Here is a 23,733-nt window from a genome sequence, read left to right as displayed (position 1 = left end):
GTCTATTATTGAGATTTAAATTTTTTATTTAAGTTTTTTTAGCTTGAGATACTACTATGTCACTGTATTTTCTTGTGAATGAGCTACAAAAAAACTAATGATTAACTCATAGTTCTTAAGAAATTCTTAATCAGCCACCATAGGTAAGTTAAGCCTTTTATTCAAGGAACATTCCCACATAAAAGCCATAATCAAGTCATCTGCTGCTGATACTTTTTTCTTTCTGCAAAAGGATTTCTTATTTCCTTTTTGAATCTGTTGCTGCTTTGAGATTAGTGTAGGAGACTAAACACTCACCTGGTTTGGAGAATTTGGTTGATTGTTATTCTGAAAGATTATAATGAGAGAAAAACCATCCCCTATGAGTTATATCAAATTTATACTCAACTAATTTACCTCCAAAGAGGTACATGCCAGAACTAAGACTCTGAGATCTAAGCCTGAAGCCACTGTCTTTGCTTCAGATATATTTATAGGCAACTTTCAGGAGAGTATCTAAATTTTGTTCCTTATATTTTACTTTTAAGATTTACTCTTAAGATTTTCTCCTTGTCTTTGAACAGTTTGATTATGATGTGTTTAGGATCTCTTTGATTTTATCCTATTTGGAGTTCATTGAGCTGCTTGAATGTTTAGATAAATTTGGGAAATTTTTTACCACTATTTCTTTAAGTATTCATTCTGTCCCTTTTTTTCTTCTCCTTCTGGGAATCCCATTATGCATATGTTGGTACATTTGATGATGTCCTATTGGTCTCTGAAGCTCTGTTCATTTTTCTTCATTCTCTATTCTTTCTCTTTCTCAGACAGGATAATTTCAGTTGACTTATCTTCAAGTTTATTGATTATTTTTTCTGCTTGCTCTAATCTGCTTTTGAATTCCTCCAATGAAATTTATATTTCAGTTACTGTACTTTTCACCTCCAGAATTTCTATTTGGTTCTTCTTCTTCGTCTTTTTTTTTTTAAGATTTTATCTGTTTGAGAGAGAGCACGAGCAGGGGGAGTGGCAGAGGGAGAAGCAGACTCCCTGCTGAGTAGGGAGCCCACAATGCAGGGCTCGATCCCAGGACCCTGAAATCACGACTTGAACCAAAGGCAGATGTTTAACCGACTGAGCCACTGGTTCTTCTTTTTAAATAATTTCTGTCTCTTTTTTGAGTTTCTCTATTTGTGAGGCATTATTTGCATACTTTAGTTCTTTAGATATAATTTCCTTTAGTTCTTTGAACATATTTAAATAGCTAATGTCTTTGTTTAGTAAGTCTAACATCTGGTCTCCTCAGGTACAGTTATAGTTGACTACCTTTTTTACCTGAGTAGGTATCTTACTTTCTCTTTTCTTCGCATATCTCAATTTTTTTTTAAAGATTTTATTCATTTATTAGAGAGAGTGTGTGTGTGCACAAGGAAGGGGGAAGGGGCACAGGGAGAGGGAGAAGCAGACTCCCTGCAGAGCAGGGAGCCTGATGCGGGGCTTGATCCCAGAACCCCAGGATCATGACCTGAGCTGAAGGCAGATGCTTAACCGACTGTGCCACCCAGGCGCTCTTGCAAAATCTCAATTTTTTGTTGAAAATTGGACATTTTAATAATGTAGCAACTCTCAGAATCAGATTTTCCCCTTCCCCCAGAGTCTGTTTTTGTTGCTATTTGTTATTGTTATTTAGTGACTTTCCTAAACTAATTCTGTAAAGTCTGTATTCTTTTTTGTGTATGTTCATTAAAGTCTCTACTTAGTTAGGTTAGTTTAGCTAATGATTGGACTAAGATTACCTTAAATGCTTGGAACCAATAAGTCAATCTTTTCTGAAGGACTCTGTGTATACATTGGGGCTCACCTTCAATACTCTACCAGGCCATTGACATTTGCTTTCTGCTTGCACTTGGCACTTCATTTATTGCTTGCATAGAGCCTCAGGGTCAGAGTAGTGAGTTAGGACATTCCCAGGTCTTTCGTGAGCATGTGCACAGCCATGGTCATGCATGTAGACTTCTGGATTCCTGGGGATACTAAGAATTTTTTAAAGCCCCTTATAGATATCTCATTCTTCAGCTTTACCTTTGAAACTTTTTTTTTTTTAAAGATTTTATTTATTTATTTGAGAGAAAGACTGAGATAGAGGGAGCATGAGAGGGGGTAGGGTTAGAGGGAGAAGCAGACTCCCCGCCGAGCAGGGAGCCCGATGTGGGACTCGATCCCGGGACTCCAGGATCATGACCTGAGCCGAAGGCAGTCGCTTAACCAACTGAGCCACCCAGGCGCCCATCCCTTTGAAACTTTTTGGTTAGCCTATTATTTGCTCCAGCTGATGTCTACTGCCTCAGGTAGCCATGCTATTAAGCAATTGCATGAAATTGTTTTCAGTGAACACCCCTGGAGATTAGGCTCTTTGCACTGACTTGATGCACTCCAAGTCAAGTCAAATAAAGACGGCCTTACGACTGAGGTCTTCCAGGGAGCCACCAGACAGGTCAAATGATGACAGTTCTCTGAGAATGGGGCTTTGAAGGAACTTCATCTCTCTTCTGACCCCTTTCGTGGTTTTTACTGTGATTACAAACTGTTGGTTTTTAAGGCTACTCTAGAGCTCAGGAGAGTGGAATAAAAATAGGGAGAGTTAAAATGTCACAAAGCTCATTGTTTTTAACCAAGATTCAGCCAATTTTTCTTTAATGAACCCTCCTCAGACTGCTGCAAGCCTTTGGTTAATTCCCACAGTTCAGAAAAAGTTGATTCTTATAATTTTTGCCAGTGTTCTCATGGCTTTTATGGAGGAGAAAATTTTCAGAGGTTTTTATTTAATCATTTTTGCTGATGCATCCTTACCTTTGGTAAGTGCTTGTTGGGGGAAAAAAAAGGCTTTCAACATTATTTGGGTATCTTATTATTTCTTATAATATCTCTGTGATTCTGCTCTTTTGTTAATTTTCTAAGTTTATGTAGGAAATTAAGAATGGAACCTCAGCAAAGAAATTTCCTCTTGGATAAAGCCTCAACTATTTGAAGTTAATACCAAAGTATTTCATCCAGAATCCTGAGGTTGTAATCCATATTGTACCAAAATGTAAAGATAAAACCCTTCTATCTTCACTGTTGTCTCAACTCCTTTATTGGTCATCTGTCTGCTGTTATTGTTTATTATGTGTACAGATAGGAAGAATGCAGTTGGAAGGTATTAAGGGGAAGGAAAGTGCAAGGGATTGCAGAATAAAAAAATTAAACTGTCATAAATCCAGTGTTGGGCCAATAGATACTTTGAATATGAGTCTTATAATGTTTTAGAGAGCTCTGAAGGTCTGGAATGTGACTGTCTCCAGCATTTGGGTGTTATCAAATAATACTTTAAAAGATTTTTAATTTTTAACAGCTAAGCTAGATTTGAACTAAAGACTCAGGACAGAATATTTCATCAGTTTTAAAGATGAGTTTACATCCTTAAAAAAGTTGGTAGAATGCTGGGTATTTAAACTCAGAGCTGATTTGTTTCATTTGCTTTATTTCTTCTTTACTGGGAGAATAGTAGGTCTCTTATCATCTACCATTAGTGTTGCTGTAAATAAAAGATGTAATTTTCTTCCTAATAATAAAAGGAAAACACTAGAATTTTTTTCTTTTTTTAAAGATAGCTTGTCCCCAGTCTAAAAAAAAGATCACCACTCTGGAGTTATATCTGTTCTCTACCTTACCTATAGCTATTGTAAAATGAATGGAAAATTGCAAATCCATGACTCACCTTCACATCTATGATTACTTCAGGCTAGGGACATCCGGGGTGACTTTTAACTCAGCATTTTTCCCCACATCCACTTAACTCTATTATAGTGCCTTCTAATTAATATCTGTGATGTGATGTTCCCATAATGGAAATGGCCATTTCATCATCTATTTGATGTTGGATTTCTGCCATCTCCCTTCTCAGGAGACTCTTAGCCATGCACTGCAATCTATCTGCCTGATCAATTCCATTCCTTCAATGATTCATCCAGGCTCAGTGAGCTAATGGCTGTGACTCTGCTGCCTGAATCTGTAGAAGAGTTTGAGAAATTAGAAATAAATTAAATTTATCATCATTTTGGGGCATCTGGTTGGTATCAGACTTTGAAATGAATATGAAACAGGTCATGAAACAGGCAAATACTTTTATCCAGATAGTGTTATCTCTCTATTTGCTGTGATCCTCCCTGGAGGCAGCCATGAGTTAAAACCTTTCAGTAAATATAGATAGAAAGAATCTCCAATCTTACCCGCCTCTTTTTTCCCCCTTTTTCCCCCTTTCTTGTGTTCTTCTACATCATCCAGCAGATAGCTTTAATGCGAAAGGGTGTTACCATGGTTCTAAGAGTTTGTTTTATTGTTTCAGTGTGGTGAGTACTTAAAGCGGATGCCTAGACATGAAACTTACTGAGCAGAATGTTAGTACATTTAACATAAAACCTGCCCTCTAGTGAATCAAATTGTCCCAGACATCACAGATCCTTATATCTTTTGTGAATGTCAGCATATCTGATAGAAAGTAGAAAAGTGGACAGACACCATTGCTTACGGTATTGATGCTTTTTATAGAGCAACAACACTAGAAGCCCATCACTACAAAAACAACCCATTGCCAACTAAATGATACCAGCTCACTGGGAAAGATCCAAATTCAGTTGTTTAGCTTTTCTTCATTTTTCTTAATCATGGCAGTGAAAGTCAAAGTATTCTATCTCCTGAATAATCATCACTGTATGAGTGCTACTAATAAAAGCAGAGTAGATGGCTTTGCTTTTATACAAACCTTATTTCTAAGGGCACAACCCATTGGTACATAGAATTTTTTAATCTCCAAATATTTTTTTCTCAGTTCATCATAAACTTTCATTACTAGTAAGAGAAAAATAAGAACATTTCTTATTACTAAATCTAAAAACTCATTAACCTGTCACAAACTTATGCAAAGATTTTAATGGGTTCCTTCTAGTTTTTTCCTTAACTGAAGATTAATTTTTGAGAATGAAGTCTTATAGGTTATACCTACAGAGAGCTATCACAAAAGTCATTCAGTCTTCTGTCTCTTGTTTCCTATTATCACTATTAACCTTTGTATTTTCATCATAGTTTATCAATATATTTGAATTTAAAACAAGGGTATCTGTTTTTCAGAACAGACAGTTGACATAATTTTGAAAGATGTCTACTCTGAAAATCCAGGATTTAATTTGTTTAGAACAAAATCATCTGTATGTGCATCTTTGATTTCCCATACCTGAAAGAAATTAATCTGGTTTCTTTTAGGAAAGAAGGACAAAACCATCCTAACCTAAAATAGAAATATGATAATTGATATTTTATATTTTCCAGCCACTCTCTTTTGAAAAGACAGGTATTTGTTTTCATAGTTAAGAGATCAGAGTAGGCAGTTTTGTTTTGTTTTTTATAAATAAGGAAAATGAAGCTTGTCCACTGCTGGGCAGAAAATAGAAAGGAACAGGACTGTTCCTGTCTTTATTTCCAGTCAGGTCAGTAGACCAGGTTGCTTTTAAACCTCACATAAATGAAATCATGTATCTTTGGTTTCTCTACCTCCTTGCAAAGTAGAGTCTGATGACACCAATACTAACTACTTTATGGTTTTGAAGACTTTTGAATTCTTCTTATATGGTTTTCCAAGGAATTCTATGAAGTAAACAAGATAGGAATTATTAACAACCCTGATTTTCAGATGATGAAATGAAGTCCACTGAGAGATTTGGTTACTTAAGGATTCACTTTGGGTCCCTCATGTCTCCTAATCTTAGTGTGGTGCTCTTTTTACCATGCCAGGCTGTCTTTGTAAATGTGAATTTTTTTATATGTGTCAGTTACATGGTACTTTCAGATTAAGTCTTTTTGGAATTACAATTTTAACCTCAGTTAATACAGTGTTCTTCCCTTTTTGCTTGTTAATTATTATGTTTATGCAGCAAGTACTTAACTGCTTCTATAGTCCTTTTTTTTTTTTTTAAGTAGGCTCCAGACCCAATGTGGGGCTTGAACTCATGACCCTGAGATCAAGAGTTACATGCTCCACCAACTGAGCCAGCCAGTCACCCCCCTGCGTCTGTATTCTTGCATTAACAAAATGCTAATGTAGACATACATGTTAATGACTTATAATTCCTTTCTTGAGAAGCTGGCAGTCTAGTCAAGGAGTTAGATTACATTTTTAAAATAGCTTTATTGAGGCATAATTGACATACAGTAAACTCTATATTTAAAGTGTACAGTCAGGTAAGTTACTTTTTGATGTATGGCTACATACATGAAACCATCTTTTGCCCATGTTTTAATTGGGTTATTTGTTTTTTATTGTTGAGTTTTGAAAATGCTTTATGTATTTTGGATACAGGTGTTTTATCAGATGTGGTATATCTTTTTATCATATGTGGTGTATCTTTTCATGATCTTACAGTGACTTGTTTTTATTTTTTGTTTTGATTACTGTATAATAATATATTACTTTATAATAATTCTCAAAATCAGATAGTGTGAGTCCTCCAGCTTTGTTCTTTTTCAGAGTTGTTTTGGTGAATTTTAGAATCAGTTTGTCAATATCTACCAAAAAGCTTCTGGAATTTTAATTAAGGCTGCTTTGAATCTATAGATCAATTTGGGGAGAATTGACATCTTAACAATATTTAGTCTTTGACACATGAATGAGATAGCTCTGTTTATTGAGGTCATCTTTAATTTCTCTCAGTAAAATGTATACTTTTCACTTTATACTTCTTTTATATTTGCTCACGTTTATCCCTATTTCATATTTTTGTTGCTATTATAAATATATTTTTAAAATTCCAGTTTGTGATTGTTCATTGCCACTGTGTAGAAATATAACTGACTCTCAGTTTGCAATTTAATATTCTAAGTGCTTTACTGATGCTATGTGCAGAGTACTGTGGAGCACAGATAAGGGACCACCAATGCTACTTACGGTGTCAAGGAAGGCTTACACAAGAAACAACATGAATTCTGTAATTATTTTCTTAATTTGTAGCTGCGTATCTTATCCAAAATCCTAGATGAATTTATAGGAATTAAGGTATAAATTACTTTAAATTTTTGAAAATTACTTCTAAGAAGCAGTATGCTAAGTAATAGACTAGAAACTCTTAGTATTGAGTTTAAATCTTTTATGTTTTTATTATGGAAAATTTTAATCATAAATGAAAATAGAATAGTATTTTTCATAGCTTTTTAAATATTTATATTGTATAGATATTTTTATATTTGTGTGTATATGAGACATTTCAGACTCTCATAGGAAAGTTGCAAGAATAATACAAGGAATTCCCATATAATATTCATCCGGATTCACCAGTTTGCATCTCTTCTCATCTGCTTTATTATTCTCTATTTTCTTTTCCTGATCTCTCTTCGAGAGTACATTGGAGACATTGTGCCCTTTTACCCTAAATATTTTGCTGTATATTTCTTAATAACTAGGATATTCTCTTAAATCACAAAAAATTATCAAAATCAAGAAATTTAACATTAATAAAGTACTATTAGTTAATCCCTAGTCAATATTTTCATTTTGTCAATTATCCTAATTATATTCTTTGTAGCTTTTTTCCCCCCCAGTCTACTCCAGTCCAGGATCACACCTTGAATACAGTTGTCATGTATCCTTTAAAGTAGGACAGTTTCTCAGCCTTTCCTTGTATTTGTTTACCTTGATATTTTTAAAGTATATAAACCAGGGGCGCCTGGGTGGCTCAGTCGTTAAGTGTCTGCCTTCAGCTCAGGTCATGATCCCAGGGTCCTGGGATCGAGCTCCGCATCGGGCTTCCTGCTCGGCGGGAAGCCTGCTTCTCCCTCTCCCACTCCCCCTGCTTGTGTTCCCTCTCTCGCTGTGTCTCTCTGTCAAATAAATAAATAAAATCTTTAAAAAAAAAATAAAGTATATAAACCAATTACTTGATAAATTGTCTCTTATTTTGGGTTTGCCCAATGTTTCTTTGTAACTAGATTCAGTTTATTCTTTTTTTGAGAGAGAGAGAGCACAAGCGGGGTGAGGAGCAGAGGGAGAAGCAGGCTCCTGGCTGAGCAGGGAGCCTGATGCTGGGACACCGGGACCATGACCCGAGCCAAAGGCAGACGCTTAACCGACTGAGCCACCCAGGCGTCCCCAGTTTATTCATTTTGATAGAAATCCCACTGAAGTGATGTGTCCTGCTCTAATGTATCTTTTGAGGAGAACAGTAATACCACTTTGTCTCAGTGTTTATGATAAATTGTCATGATTTGGTTAAGGTGGGATCTGCCACGTTTCTTCACTTTCAAGTTAGTCTTTTCCCTTTGTAATTAATCTGTAGTTACGTATTTCACATTTTGAAACTGTAAATATTCTTTCCTCATCAAACATTCACCCACTATTTTAGCACCCATTTTCTTAACTCCATCATTCCTCCTGCATTTAGTAGTTGGCACTCTACTGTAAGGAAGGATTTTCCATTCTCTCTTATTTATGTATATTTATTAATATTTATATAGTCACATGGATTCTTATTTTATTCAATGTGTTATAATCCATTACTGTCATCTGTTTTGATGCTATAGTGTTCCAGATTTTGTCAGTGTTAGCTGTTGTGTTCCTTTGCCCATCATTCTTTAATGCACTTTCCCCTTTTTTGGCATTAAAAGAGTTCTAAGCTCATCTTGTATATTCCCTGCCCCAGCTCTAGATCATCTATCTCTCCAAGGAGTCCTGGATTTAGAGTAATTTTTAGAAATCAAGATTTGAGGGGTGCTTGTGTGGCTCAGTCGGTTAAGCATCTGACTCTTGCTTTTGTTCAAGTCATGATCTCAGGGTCCTGGGATTGAGCCCCATGTCAGGCTCCCCACCCAGCAGAGGTTGTGTTTGTCTCCCGCTTCCCTTATCCCTCCCCTCGCTCACGCTCTCTCTCTGTCTAAAAAAAAAAAGAAATCAAGATTTGAATACTCAGTATGCTTATTGCTATGAAGGGTGTCATTGCTTCTATGCCTTCATCAGACAGACCCAGGACATATATGATATAACCACACACATGCATATACATATAAACAACTGGATTCATATGGCTACCTCCCATTGCCACGTAACATCACAACATAAATTCTAGTCTTCCTCTTTTCTTATTTGAGTAAACCTAGAATACAGAAAAGGTGATTTCAGAACTTCTAAGCCATGCCACTGCAAATAGCAAACCTGTTACGTGGAGCTCAGCTGACATCCTTGTCAACATTTAGTGTTGTCATTCTTTTTGATTTTACCCATTCTGTCGGGTATATAGTGGTATCTCACTGTGGTTTTAATTTGCATTCCTCTTATAACTAGTGTTATTCAGCAGTATTTCATGTAGTCAGTAGCGAATTGTTTATCTTCCTCTGTGATGGTTATGTATAAGTCTTTTGCTTATTTTTCTAAATTGGGTTGTTTGTATATTTTTATTGTCTAAGAAATCTTTATGTACCCCCAGTGTCATAAAGCCATTCTCCCATGTTTTCTTCGAAGTCTTATAGTTTTAGGTTTTATGTTAATGCCTTTATTTTATTTCAGAGTAATTTGTGTTCATAGTGTGAGGTAGCAATTGAAGTTTTTGGGTTTTTTTCTATATGAATAGCTAATTGTTCTAGCAACATATGTTGGAAGGACTATCCCTTCCTTCCCCAATGGATTGTTTTAGCACCGTTGTCATGAGTCAATTGACCATACAAGTGTGGATTTATCTATGAATTCTATTTAGTTCAGTTGATCTCTTGGTCTTTCCTTAGGTCACAACAAGTAAATATTGAACTCAGATACTTAAATCCTCCAGTTTTGTTCTTTTTTCAAAAATGTTTTGCTTATTTTAGGTTCTTTGCATTTCCATATAAATTTTAGAATCGCCTTCTCGATTACTATTTTTAATGTCTGCTAGGAATATCAAAAGGATTGAGGAATATTTGTGATTACAATATTGAGAAATACCATATTGAGTCTTCCAACCCCTGAGGATGGTCTATCTTACCATTTATTTAGATCTTTACTTTTTCTCAGTGGTGTCTGCTATATCTTTTGTTACATTTACTCCTAAGTATTTTATTGTTTTTGATGCTCTGGTTAATGGATTTTTGAAAGTTTTATTTTCCCACTGTTTGCTGCTATTATATAGACATATCTTTGATACTACATTTATTAATGAGCTTGTCTTTCTTTTCTATAATTTTTCTTTTTTTCTTTCATTTCCTGGTGATTCCTTAGGATTTGCTACATAAATAGTCATGACATTTGCAAATAAGGATAGTCTTACTTTTTTATACTCTTTTTGATTTTTTTTTTTTTTTTTTTTTTCCTTATTTTTATGGCTTGGACTTCACTACAGTGTTGAATTAGGTGGAATGTTTTCATTACTGTGTATGAAGTTAGTTGTAAGTTTTCATGTAGTGGTCCTTAATCAGATTGAGGAAGTTCCTTTTTTTTATTCTCAGTTTTATTGAGAGTGTTAATCATGGTAGGTGTTGAATTTTATCTTTTCTGCAACTTTTGTTAGGATTATGTGGGGTTCTTTAATCTATTAATGTAATGGATTTCATTAATTTTTCAAATGTGAAATCAAAAGCAAAATTGTTGTCTTTCTGATGAATTGACCCTTTTATCATTATGAAGTGTTCCTCTTTATCTTTCATAATACTCCTTGACTTCAAGTTTGTTTTATCCAATATTAATATAACTACCCTCACTTTCTTATTAGTGTTTTCATGTTTGTTTCTTTTAGTTTATAGGTTCTGCTCTCTTTTTTTCCTTATAATTTTTTGTAAGCAACCCAGACTATTGGTCCTGTAGAGTTTCCCATGGTCTGAATGTTGCTGATTACATCTTCATGGTGGTATTTAACATGTTTCTCAGTTATCTATCTATAAGTTAATAAATGTAGAGGCCATTTGCAGTCTTGTTCACTACATTTAGTAATCTTTGTGTATAAAAGCTTCAAGTTGTTTAAGTAACATGTAAGAAGTTAACCTGACCCCAAAAATGAAAATAATTTGCTTTTGGATGAAGAACTGACAGTTCATAATTAGCATGTCGTGATTTGATTTTGTGTTCTTTTTATTTTTATTAAATATGTTTTCTATTTTTTTTAAAGTTTGTTTGTTTGCTTAAATAATCTTTACACCCAAGTTGGGGCTTGAACTCACGACCCTGAGATCAAGAGTCATCCTCTACTGACTGAGCCAGGTGCCCCTGTTTTCTGTTTTTAAAAATATATATATTTTTTGGAAATACTGTATATTCTAGTATCATTTTTTCCCTAATATTAAGTCTTTGTCACAAATATCTTCAGTATTGGACCTTTACTGGATGAATAGTCATTTTAATAAGTAGTGTTCAGCTGTCTGAAAAAGTCAGTCTGCTTGCATTTTATTTACCGGCAAATTTAGGGCAATTGCACTAAAAAAAAAAAAAAAAAAAGTCACTACTCTTAGTTGTCAGTGTTGTCTTGTTTATTCTTTTTTTTTAATTTCTTTTTTATATGTGAAAAGTATTATCTTGCTCAGGGTTTTCAGCTTTTCATTTTACGGTTTTGTTGATTCTTGAAAAGTTTAATTATTGAGTTGACCATAGGAATTGGAATGATTTTATTTAGTTAAGCAGTAGGACACTTTTGGCACTATCCCTCCTCGTATGTCCAAGGAGAAATCTCTGGGGGCGCCTGGTGGGCTCAATCTGAGGAGCATGTGACTCTTGATCTCAGGGTTGTGAGTTCAAGCCTCACACTTGGTGTAGAGATTACTTAATAAAAACTTTAAAAAAAAAAGTAGAAATCTTTGTTATGTGGCAAGCTTGGTGCATGTTCTCATCAGATGAATTTTAATTATGCTTTAGTCCCCGTGCCTTCTCTGTCACAGTATTCTGGTTTACAAAGCCCTTTGAAGTAACTTGCATATGGATAGGCAAGTCCTAGATTTAATTTTAATGATACTTTTCTTAGCAGGGAATGTCTTTATGTAAAATTGCTTTCTCAACAATACAAACTAAATATTACCATCAGATTACTGATATTGAAGACATTGGACCTTTATAAAACAGTCTGTCACTCATGAAAGACATTAATATGACAGAGCATATTTTGTTTTCTCTGTTGATTGAGACATTTATCTCTGTATGATAAACATTGCAGTGGCTTTTATAGGTGTCATTATAGGTGTCATTTCCTTATAGAAAATAATAGGTCATTAAGACCAGTGAGGTTTTTTTTCAGTTGACATTTGCCAACAGATATTTCCAGAAATGAGGATTAAGTTTATTAACAAAGTCCCTTTAGGGGGCGCCACTCAGTTAAGCGTCTGCCTTTGGCTCAGGTCATGATCTGATGAGGGGGGAGCTGGGATTGGCCATGTCAGGCTCCCTGCTCAGCGAGGAGTCTGCTTCTGCCCCTCCTCCCGCTCTAAAGACCCAGAGCATGCAGCTTTTTTTTTTTAACTATTTATTTATTTTAATTTTATTTTATTATGTTATGTTAATCACCATATATTACATCATTAGTTTTTGATGCAGTGTTCCATGATTCTTTGTTTGCGTATAACACCTAGTGCTCCATTCAATACGTGCCCTCTTCAAGCTTTTAAGAAAAATCCTTCTGAAAAATAATGGCAGATTATTTGTTTCAGGTACGGAACAGTACAGTGAATACACAGGCTATGCTGAAACGTATCGTTGGGCCCGAAGCCATGAAGATGGAAGTGAAAGGTGAGTTCATTTCTGACTTGAGTATTGCATGACCAAAAGCTAAGGAATGTGGGTTTGACCTAGTACATTCTGTCTTCCATCTACTCTTACTTTGGAAATGTAACTGTTGTTTTAAGTTCAGTATTACAGGTTCATTGGTAGTTAAACTAGTATTACCATCTCCATATACAAAAGGGAAGAACAGAGAAATAAAAGCCAAAAGTATAAACCAAAAATAAGGGTGGAACTCTTGTTCTTTACCTGTCAGCTACCAAATGTAAGCAGTCAGTGGAGGTTAACTTCCAAGGCCAAACTTACTTAGAATAGGTTCTTATTAGAGCTTAAAGCCTTTAACCAGCTTATTTATCCTTAATTTTTCTGTGAGATTAAGTAGGTGGGGAAACATGTTGGGACAGTTTGCCTAATGCCACAGGACGGTTAACAGCATGACCTACAGTAAACTTTGCTGAAGTCTCCTATTTCTTACTGAAAAATGCTTTTATACTTTGACATATTTGCTTCCTCGCGAACTTTTAGGGGGTAAACTTTTATAGAAATGGTGCCTGAGTAATATTCCATTGTATATATATATATATACCAAATCTTCTTTGTCCATTCATTAGTCGATGGATATTTGGGCTCTTTCCATAATTTGGCTACTGTTGATAATGATGCTATAAACATCAGGGTGCACGTATCCCTTCAAATCAGTATTTCTGTATCGTTTGGTTACCCAAACGATACCTAGTAGTGCAGTTGCTAGATCGTAGAATAAAGAAGATGTGGCATATATATATAATGAAATATTACTCAGCCATAAAAAAGAATGAAATCTTGACATTTGCAATGACATAGATGGAGCTAGAGAATGTGATGCTAAGTGAAATAAGTCAGTCAGAGAAAGACAAATACCATATGATTTCACTCATATGTGGAATTTAAGAAACAAAACAAATGAACACAGGTGGGGAAGAGAGAGGCAAATCAGAAAACAGATTTTTTTTTTTTTAAGATTTTATTTATTTATTTGTCAGAGAGAGAGCGCAAGCAGGGGGGAGAGGCAGACAGAGGGAGAAGCAGACTCCCCAGAGCCCAACGTGGGGCTTGATCCCAGGACCCTGAAATCATGACCTGAGCCAAAGGCAGATGCTTAACCAACTGAGCCACCCAGGTGTCCCAGAAAACAGACTCTTAACTATGGAGCACAAACTGAGGATTACTGGAGGGGAGAGAGATGGATGGGTTAAAGAGGTAATGGGATTAGGAGTGCACTTGTTGTGATGAGCACAGGGTGTTGTATGTGAGTAATGAATCACTAAATTCTAACCTGAAACTAATATTACACTGTATGTTAACTAACTGGAATTTAAATTAAAATTTGGAGAAAGAAAAAACAAAAAGAAATGATGCCTGAAAGCACTTGTGGGTGTGTACATGCGTTAATGAAAAAGAGCAGTTGTGTTAGAATCAGTAATTGCCCATCTACCCATGCCAGCTTATTCTTTGTAATATCTCAAGTCCAGCCCCTGGTTCTCTTCCCTTTTGTTTTGGTTAAAATATTTGGTTGTAACAATTACCTATGTGGATATTTAATTCCTGATAATTATTTACAGACTAACATGAAGGTTTCTGTTGCCTTTCTTCAGTGTGAAAAGTTGCTTGGCATGTCACTTTATGCAAGTCTGTAAAGGGAGTATTGGAATATTTGGAATTTCACATTGCCAAAGTCATCTCACCCAGTCCTTCGTATTTCCACAGGCAATATCTGCTTTACTGTCTTTGTCTTTTTAAAAATATTTTCGCACCATCAGCAATTGAGCACAGTAGGTAGAATGTTGTGCTGAATCATGACACATTTTTTTTTAACACTTGTTGGGATTATGTTTTGGATGGTAGATGGTGATGTTATGAACCCAAGACCCAAAAAACAGGTCTTTCAAAGCAAAGGAAGAACGAGCATTTTTTTTGGCTTTTGTCAAGATACAAATGCCATGTCTTCAGTATTAGAGGAAAACCAAGAACGAAGTTCCTTTTGTTTGCCCCCAAATCCTTTAACTTCTGAGACTCACTGTAAATGATGTATCTGTTTACACTCTGTCATATTTGTCATCTCTTGATAATTTTTTGTTTTACTCTTTAATGCCTAGTAGTCCATTATGTGTATGCCTTGAAATATAAAGATGTGGTTTTCTGCCCTCTTGTTTTGCTGAGACCTGTAGCTACTGGTTTGTTGGTTTGTTTTTAATATTTTAGCCCTGCTAGACTCCTAGAAACCCCACCTCACAAGGGTTACGTTTTGTGAGTGTCTTTCCCCAGTCATCGTCTTCCCCCTTCCGTCCTGCCCCAGGGATGCCTGGCAGCGGCGCGGCACTGAGATCGTCGCCATCGATGCCCTTCACTTCAGACGCTACCTCGACCAGTTTGTGCCCGAGAAAATCAGACGAGAGCTTAACAAGGCCAGTAACCTCATTTCTCAGTTCATCTGGCAGCTGTCATCTATTTACTGCCATTTTATTAATGCTGAAATTAATGCTTTCTGGTAATTCTTGCAGTGTCACTATGTCTGCCCACAGCTCTCTTGATTTAATGGGTCTGTCAGCTTGTACAAGATGTACTTTCCATTTCGTAATTGCTTGATTACTGATGCCAGATAGACTGTTGCTTCATATTAAGCCCCACACATGCATTTAGCTCATCAAATACTTTTACTTGCTTTGGAACATTATTATTGTAAAACCATATAGAAATGAATGAGCGCTAACAAATTTTTGTCACACCTTTCAATGACGTCTCTACAAGGTATGCCATCAGGGTTAAATACAGATAAACCATAAAAGTTAAGTTCTTTTATAGGTAAGATTCACATGTAAATCGTTTATTGATTAGGTAATTTGGCATATTTATGATGGAATCTGATTTTCTGTGATGCTTAGTGCTGTCTACTAAATCATTTTTTCTAATTGTATTTCAGAAATATGAAAATGAGCCATGCCTATTATTCAGATTTTCACTACTGCTAACCAAAGTAAATAAACTCTTACCATACAGTAGAGTACTGATTCTATTCTCTAAATTTAGGGCTTTACCAAAACAGTTGATAATTTCTTTAGATCTTTTACAGCCAAGACTGACCCAATCCTGAAAACCATTGTTTAACTCGCATGAGTCATATTTGATTATGAGATTGTTTATTAAAATAATTGCATGGCTACATGTGTGCCAGTCTCTACATAGACTTTTGATAATGACAGCAGACTGGGTGTACCATTGCAAGGGGATTGGGAACGCCCTTGCAATAGCACATCTGACATTGTGTATATCATCCTCAGGTTCTCCCTGGTCTCACTCTTGTGGTCCTCTGCATATCCTAGCACAAACACCTTGCCTTTCATATAGTTAGTAAAATAAACAACCAAATAATCCAGAGAGGCTTTTGCTTCTCTTAGAACTTGGTATATATTTTGAGTATAATTATATATATTATCTTATATTCTGATCTATTCTTATATTCTGAGAATTTAATTGTTGAATGTGTTTTCTTATACCTGTCAATTAGAATATTTTAATTATTTTATTTTATTTTATTTTTTTAAAGATTTTTATTTATTTATTTGACAGAGAGAGACACAGTGAGAGAGGGAACACAAGCAGGGGGAGTGGGAGAGGGAGAAGCAGGCTTCCCGCAGAGCAGGGAGCCCGATGTGGGGCTCGATCCCAGGACCCTGGGATCATGACCTGAGCCAAAGGCAGACGCTTAACGACTGAGCCACCCAGGCGCCCTAGAATATTTTAATTATTTTAATGTTCAGAGTTCTCAAAGGGATCTCTTAAAAATTTTGAAGAATAAATGCACTGTTTTCCAAAGTTGAACTTAGATAACAGATACCGCGTACATATTTTTTTTAAGCAATTCCTCAGAAAAGCTATGCAGAAAGACTGCTCTTTGGTATATCAACAGGTATAATCTCTCTCTTTTACCTGACTCTGATAATCAGAGATTCTATAACAAAGAATATCTTTTATTATATTAAATACATTTTATTTTTTTAAATTTTTATTGTTATGTTAATCACCATACATTACATCATTAGTTTTTGATGTAGTGTTCCATGATTCATTGTTTGTGCATACCACCCAGTGCTCCATGCAGAACGTGCCCTCTTTAATACCCATCACCAGGCTAACCCATCCTCCTACCCCCCTCCCCTCTAGAACCCTCAGTTTGTTTTTCAGAGTCCATCGTCTCTTATGGTTCGTATTAGACACATTTTAAATGTAAGCCTTTCATTGTTCCAAACTCTTGCCTTAAAGCAATTATTTCCAAGTACATGATGTTTTTATTATAAAACATATCAAGTAGAATGAGATTTATCTTTAGATTTTTATCACATGTTCCTTTTTTTATTAAACACGTTTTATATGAATTTGTCACATGGTCATGGTCATTGATACTAGAAGACATTTATATAAGCAGTAGGTAGTTTGGAGAGAAATATATGAAAAGGAAATGTGTTTAATCATAATCATACAGTAACACAAATTAAATGGTTCTTTTTCTTATGGATAAAATTTACATTCCCATAAATACTTTTCTGTAGGAGCTAGATCATTCAATTTTAGAAATTATCTGCAAATATGATTTTTTAAAATGATAACCCTGGGCATAAATAAATCTTTTATTTTTTAAACTGCCCATGGCCTATTGATGTTCTCTACATTTACTGATATAGCACTAACCTCAATTTACCTATCGGTGAAACTTGGTAAATGTGAATAGGTTAATTTAGTTGTAAGTATTGGAAAACATTTATTTGTAGAATGTAGAGTCCATAGGAAACCCACTTTATACAGAAAGAATGAGTCTTTAAATAACAGCAGACAAAGTTTTATTTCATTCAAGTCAGTCAGTGCCAAGCACGCTGCCTTGCTTATGAAAACTTCTCAAAAATATTTGTTAAATGCATTAGTTGGTGATTAATTAAACTTCTTAGATATTACTAACAGTTTTTTTAAGGTAAACTTTTTAGATATACATTATCTTAAATGACTTAAAATGTTACAGATTTGTAGATATTTCCCAAATATTCTTTAAGTGCTAGGTAAAGCCCAGTAAGTCCAATGTTGATTCAAGTATGGAATAGATAAAACCACATGAAGCAGATGGATTGATAGTTATGTACTTCTGTGTTTCAGCGTGCCATCATTTATGTTAATATACAATTAAATCTAATTTATAGTTCATAAGAGATTCTTTTCTGTCAAGTGCAGGTAGAAGTTTTCTTAAATTATATAAGTAACAATAGTAAAAGTAATAGATAACATTAAATGATTGCTTATGATATGCCAGGCACTCAGCACTTTAAATGCAGTGTCTGATTTAATCAGAACCACCCAGGGAGATGTAGATAATTTTCTTGTCTCCAATTTAGAGATCATGAACTGAGCCTCAAGAAGTTGAATAACTTGCCCCACGTCACACAGATGGGCAGTGATGAAGTCAGGACTTGAATCCAGGTTCCCCTGACTTCAAATCACTTTTTAAAAATGTAACTCCTCCCACATAGAGATTACTATAACAAGGTCTGTCTTTCCAGACTTTTTACCTGTTTTAAGTCTTAAATCATTAAGAATATTCCTTGCATTTTGTTAACAATCTCCTATAAGCATATATGCTTTGGTTACCTCTTCTCTTTTAATCATAATCCTATACTGTGAGCAAGTCTCCAGTTGATTGCTTTTCTCAATATCTTTTTTTGTTTGATATACTATTTTAAGGAAATTTGAGGGCTTTTTCCCCCCAGCCTATTTATTAAATTCCCATAAGACAAGGAAGTACCACAGGTGTAGAGTAGCCCATCAGTACATGGGCTAACATTGAGAAAACACCTAGTTCAGGGCCCGGCACTATGGGAAGGCACTGAATAAATTATGTCTGTTATTCACTGCGAGATTGCAAAACATTTGCTCTTTTAGCTGAGAATTAGTTTCCTAATTCTTTCATTGGAAAAGAAGAAAGGAATAAATGATTTTGTTAAATGTCATCGACAACTTAAAGAACTAATCCAAATAACTTTGGGCCTTCTAAATAAAAGCATTCCATCATTTATTGGTTACATTTACCTATTAAAAGAGAGTATGAATTTTAGTACAGCAACAGGGAGTTTTACATAAACTGACAGCACAACTTGGAGAGAATTTAAGTTAAATATTTACATCTCACTGTGTTTTGTAAACTTAGGTTTAAAGCTATATTAAAATGCTTTAGAGATGACTTATACAATTCTGCTTTTTTTGTGCCAGAGAGAAAGTGAGCAGGAATAGAAAAACTCATTTTTTCTAGGAAGTAATAGAGCATAAGACCAGTTTTCACCATCAGAATTCAATGTGGATCTCTGAACTCTAGGGGCTTTTTTGCTACTTTTAGGCATTAGTCATCAGATAATAATTGAAAGGGCAAGCCCACAAAGTGTTTTATTCCCTCTAGAAACAGTCTGCTCCATCCAGGCTCCACCTATCCTATTGGACCCACATCGTGACCTGCAAACAGAGTTGGTTTTTAAAAGGAAGAATCGGCCTCCTTTTATCTAACTGGTATTGTGAAGCAATACTGTGAGAGATCAGCTGGGTGACATTCTAGAGGAAAATTATCTTTGTAGTTGGAAAGATTTATGACTCCAGCTTGCAAAAGTGGCAAATAGCTCAGCAAGGGAAGAAAGAAATCATCTGTGAAAAGTTACATTAAACCATGTTAGACTCATTCAAGTAAGATTAAGTAATGAATATATTACATAGAGGCTTCTGGATCAGACATTGATTAAAGCAAACTGACCACCCCAACAGGAAATCACCACCATTTACCCTTTTTAAATTGATTTCTTGATTTTTTTCGTATTACCCATCAACAAATTTGGAAAGAGGTTATTAAACCAGAGCTTGTTTAATGGTTGTTCAATACTAGCTGCTGGTATTTCTAAGGAGTTCAACATGTAGGGTAGCTGATATAGCTCAGTTAGTTGGGAGAGTGTTAGAATGGAGGAGGAGTTCAACATCTGATCATTTATATTTTCTTAAAGTACAGTTGACTCTTGAACAACTTGGAGATTAGAGATGCCAACCCTCGGCACCGTCAAAAATCTACATATAACTTTGAACTCCCCCAAAACTTAACTATTTATAGCCTACTATTGACTGGAAGCCTTACTGACAACAGCCTGGTGATGGGTATTAAAGAGGGCATGTACTGCATGGAGCACTGGGTGTTATACGCAAACAATGAATCATGGAACACTACATCAAAAACTAATGATGTAATGTATGGGGATTAACATAATAAAATAAAATTTAAAAAAAGAAAAAAATAGTTTGTATGTTATCTGTATTATATACTGTATTCTTAAGGTAAGCTAAAGAAAATGTTACTAAGAAAATCATAAGAGAAAAATACATTTATAGTACTATATTGTGTTTATCCAAAAAAACCCTCCATATAAGTGGACCACGCAGTTCAAACTCATCTTGTTCAAGGGTCATCTGTATGTGTCACTTTACTTCTCAGGAATATTAGCCCCAAATATGTCATTTTTAGTGAATTTTTCCTTCAGTCTCTTAATATATAGAATCAGAATAATCAGAAATCTTCGATTTCACACACAAGGAAACTAAGGTCTGCACAATTCTTTCATTTTACATAGCATTTTAAACAAAAGCAAAATCAATTTACTAATGTTACAGTTATTTTAAAGAGAAAAAGTCATTCATGATCCTACCTTTCAAATAGTTTTCATTTTTATAGGTCTTTCCACATGAATATTTAATTTCATAAAAATATGTTCAGAAGCTACCTATAACTTTGTATTTTACGTATTTAACAATATATTGTGAATATTTTTCATACTTTCTAATATCTTCATAGTAATACGTTTAATGTCCATAAAACTGGTTGCATTGGCATACTGTGATTAAACTACTCTTTTTGAACAATTAGGTGGTCCTAAGTGCCTCTCATTATACATAATGTAGTAATAAACCTCTTTGTTATTTAATCAAATAACAAAAGAAATTTGCAAAATTCTTATTACTTAATCTAAGGATAATTTTTTTTTTTTTTTTTAAGTAAGCTCCACGCCTATCGTGGGGCTTGAACTCACAACCCTAAGGTCAAGAGTCACATTGAGCCAGCCAGGTGCCCCTCTAAGGATATTTTTAAGATTCTTGATTAACATTATTTTATTCTCTTCCAAAAGATTCTTTTTAAAAAATATTTATTTTAGAGAGAGAGCAGGAGGGGTGGGACAGAGGAAGAGAAATCCTCAAGCAGACACCCTGCTGAGTGTGGAGCCCTACCGGGGGCTCAATCCTAGGACCCTGAGATCATGACCTGAGCTGAAATCAAGAGCCGGCCAGTCAACTGACTGAGCCACCTAGGTGCCCCTTTTCCAAAAGATTATTAAGGATTTTTTAATAATATGTTTGTTTTTAAGAAATCACAGTATTCTAAGATATCAGAAAATCAGTATTGGTACCAAACGTGTTTACGTTAGACAAGTGGTGGTGGATTGTCTTCAAATAAGCAACTCTTTAGGAACAATAATTGTTAAATTATTAATCTAGCAAACAGTATAATGTGTTTACATTATAATGAAAGACATAGTTTAATTATATCTACTTGGGCCTGCTAAACTTGATGTTGAAGCCTGAGTTCTTTACTTCAGTGTGCATGTGTATGCCTCAGTGTTTGTGACCAACTATTCCTGTGAGTACCCTCTATTTCCTGGGTCCAGTTCTGAGCCTGTAGGTTTTTACAATTGTTTTCTTTGTTTTCTTTTTCACTTTCTTTGCTTCCATCCTACATTTCTGTCTTTATCTCATCACTTCCCACCTGGGCTGTAGTTTTTAACTCTAGATACCAGTGTTTTCTTCCTGTCTCTTGCTTTTCAAAGCTCCCCTTTGTGACCTTCAGGACTCCAAAATTACCTTTATCTTACCTTTCTTCTTCCTTCCCATCAAAATTCATTCTGAGATATAAGTGTTCATTGGTATCCTGTACTTACTGTCCTAAGGTATGAATGCTTCCTCTTTTTCTCTTTAAAGTTGTTTATTAGTAAAAATAAATAGCCTTGTAATTGGTGAATGTCAGGTCAGGGTGTAACTATAGAGTTCGAGCTGGCTTTCTTTTTATTCTTACTGCTCTGATTAATCTCCTCAAGTTCTCTGGCTGTGGGTGTGGGAAAAAAAAATGTATTTGTTGCCAGCATGGAGCTCTTGAGAACTTCCCTATGAAGTAAGAACTTGGCAGCCCTTTTGAGGTCTCTATCCTTATTTGATCTTTATTTGTTACTAAAGGGTCTCATTACTGTTGTAAAAGGAAATGATTCCCTGATTAGTGACCCTGCTCTGGTCTCTAGCATTTGAGGGATCGCTCTCCTTACTGCAGAAGGAAGAAGCATAGGTTGTCTGTCTAAAGGGGACTCAGAGGAGCTTGCTGCCTGTCTCTTACTTCTGACCTTAGAAATGCTTAGTTTAAACAGAATAAAAGAATTTTGTATTTATTATAAACAGTTATTCTTTATACCTAATTACTTTGTAGGTGTTTTATATAATTTAATTTCTGGTTAACTTTTTAAAGTTTTGATTTGTTTTGATCAAAACACTGAATGTAGGTTAATGTCAGCTTTATAGTTTGTTTTTTGTTGTGGCCATTTTCCAAAGTAGTTGTGGAGGTTTTTTGTTTTGTTTTTTAGTACAATTGATTTAGCGCTTTACGTTAGATTTTTCTCCTAATAATATAAATATTTCAAATTCTCTGTTGTTAGGCTCTAGTTTCACCAAGCTATGTTTGCTCATTAAAGATGAGTCATCCCAGATATAGAGATGGCAATAGGAAGAGACTAAAGCCCTTCTGACAGTATAAAAGAGAGGCAGCCCCAACAGGAGGCTAAGAAATCATCTTCTTCATCTAGGCCTGTTAAAGAGAGTTTGACAGAAAACCAAGTGGCAAAATTATGTCTGTTCTGACAGAGTTTGTTCTCCCCCTTGTTGGCATAAAGACAGACTCTATATCTTTTGAGAACCTGCTCAAAAAAAAAAAATTGAGCTCTTTGATATTTTTGATCTGAAAGAGATTTTCAGAAGCTCCATGCATCTGATTACACAGGTAATTTGTGAGTTCTAGTGTAAGCTCTGTACCACAGCGTTGAATAATGGTCTGGTACCAACTTATAATTAATATCTGTCAGGATTTACAGCCTAGGAGGGGGTGGAAGGAATAGCCTTGTTAATCTATCCAGACAGTGTGTAAAATAAATTTTTATACCTTTGTGGAAACTTTAGAGAGCAATTTACTATATTTTATGTGTGGGTTTCATAGAAGCATCTTTCTTTATCCTTGGTTTTTCTCTGGGAACATATGTCACACATGGTTCTTTTTATTTTATTTACTATTATACATAAGCTATATTTTAGACTTTGTTTGGTACTTGAGAGAACCCAGGGGAGATTTGCTTTGCTATTATATTAAACTTTTTAAGGTAGTCTGATAGTTTCAAAAAACTAAGAACCCTTAGGAGGCAGAAAGACCAACTGGGCTGACAGCAAAGAATGGAAAACAGAAACTCTGGGACCTTAAACTGCAGTCTTCTCATATACAAAATAAGCTGTTCTTCTAATTAATACTTAGCCAGCATCCTTAGGATGTATTGTACTTTTCTCAGGTGACTAGCGAATTTTAAAATATTCTGGCTTAAAACAGAGCTGTGAAACCAGAGAATCTTAGAGCTGGAGGGGATCTTAAAGGTTAGTTGTTTGCTCATTATCAAGCATTTCGTGGCAGGAAGCACATTTAAAAGCTAATCACAGTTATTAATCTAGTCCCAATAATTCAGAGAGTAAGTACTGAGGAAGCATAATGGAAAAAAATGGTGATCAGAAGCCTTCAAATAAAGAAATGTATTAAGTGCCTTTCCTCCCTTTAGTTCTGGTAGTTTGTAATTGGGATCCCATCAGTTCTTGAAATATCTCTGATA

The 23,733-nt window shown here is 35.1% G+C and overlaps 1 protein-coding gene across 3 annotated transcripts in view; it reads left to right on the top strand.

The window, feature by feature from the left end:
* Positions 1 to 23,733, top strand: part of PARG (poly(ADP-ribose) glycohydrolase) — a 117,943-nt gene that overhangs the window by 78,601 nt on the left and 15,609 nt on the right. For all 3 annotated transcript variants that reach the window (XM_021699654.2, XM_021699655.2, XM_021699653.2), the window contains exons 14-15: positions 12,655 to 12,733; positions 15,060 to 15,168. In XM_021699654.2, coding sequence (XP_021555329.2) covers positions 12,655 to 12,733; positions 15,060 to 15,168 — 188 coding nt within the window. The remainder of the gene's footprint in view (positions 1 to 12,654; positions 12,734 to 15,059; positions 15,169 to 23,733) is intronic.

Source organism: Neomonachus schauinslandi, chromosome 6 (assembly GCF_002201575.2).
Source record: "Neomonachus schauinslandi chromosome 6, ASM220157v2, whole genome shotgun sequence".
Classification (NCBI taxonomy): domain Eukaryota; kingdom Metazoa; phylum Chordata; class Mammalia; order Carnivora; family Phocidae; genus Neomonachus; species Neomonachus schauinslandi.
The sequence above is the reverse complement of the archived record's forward strand: the minus strand, read 5'-3'. Positions and strand labels throughout refer to the sequence as shown.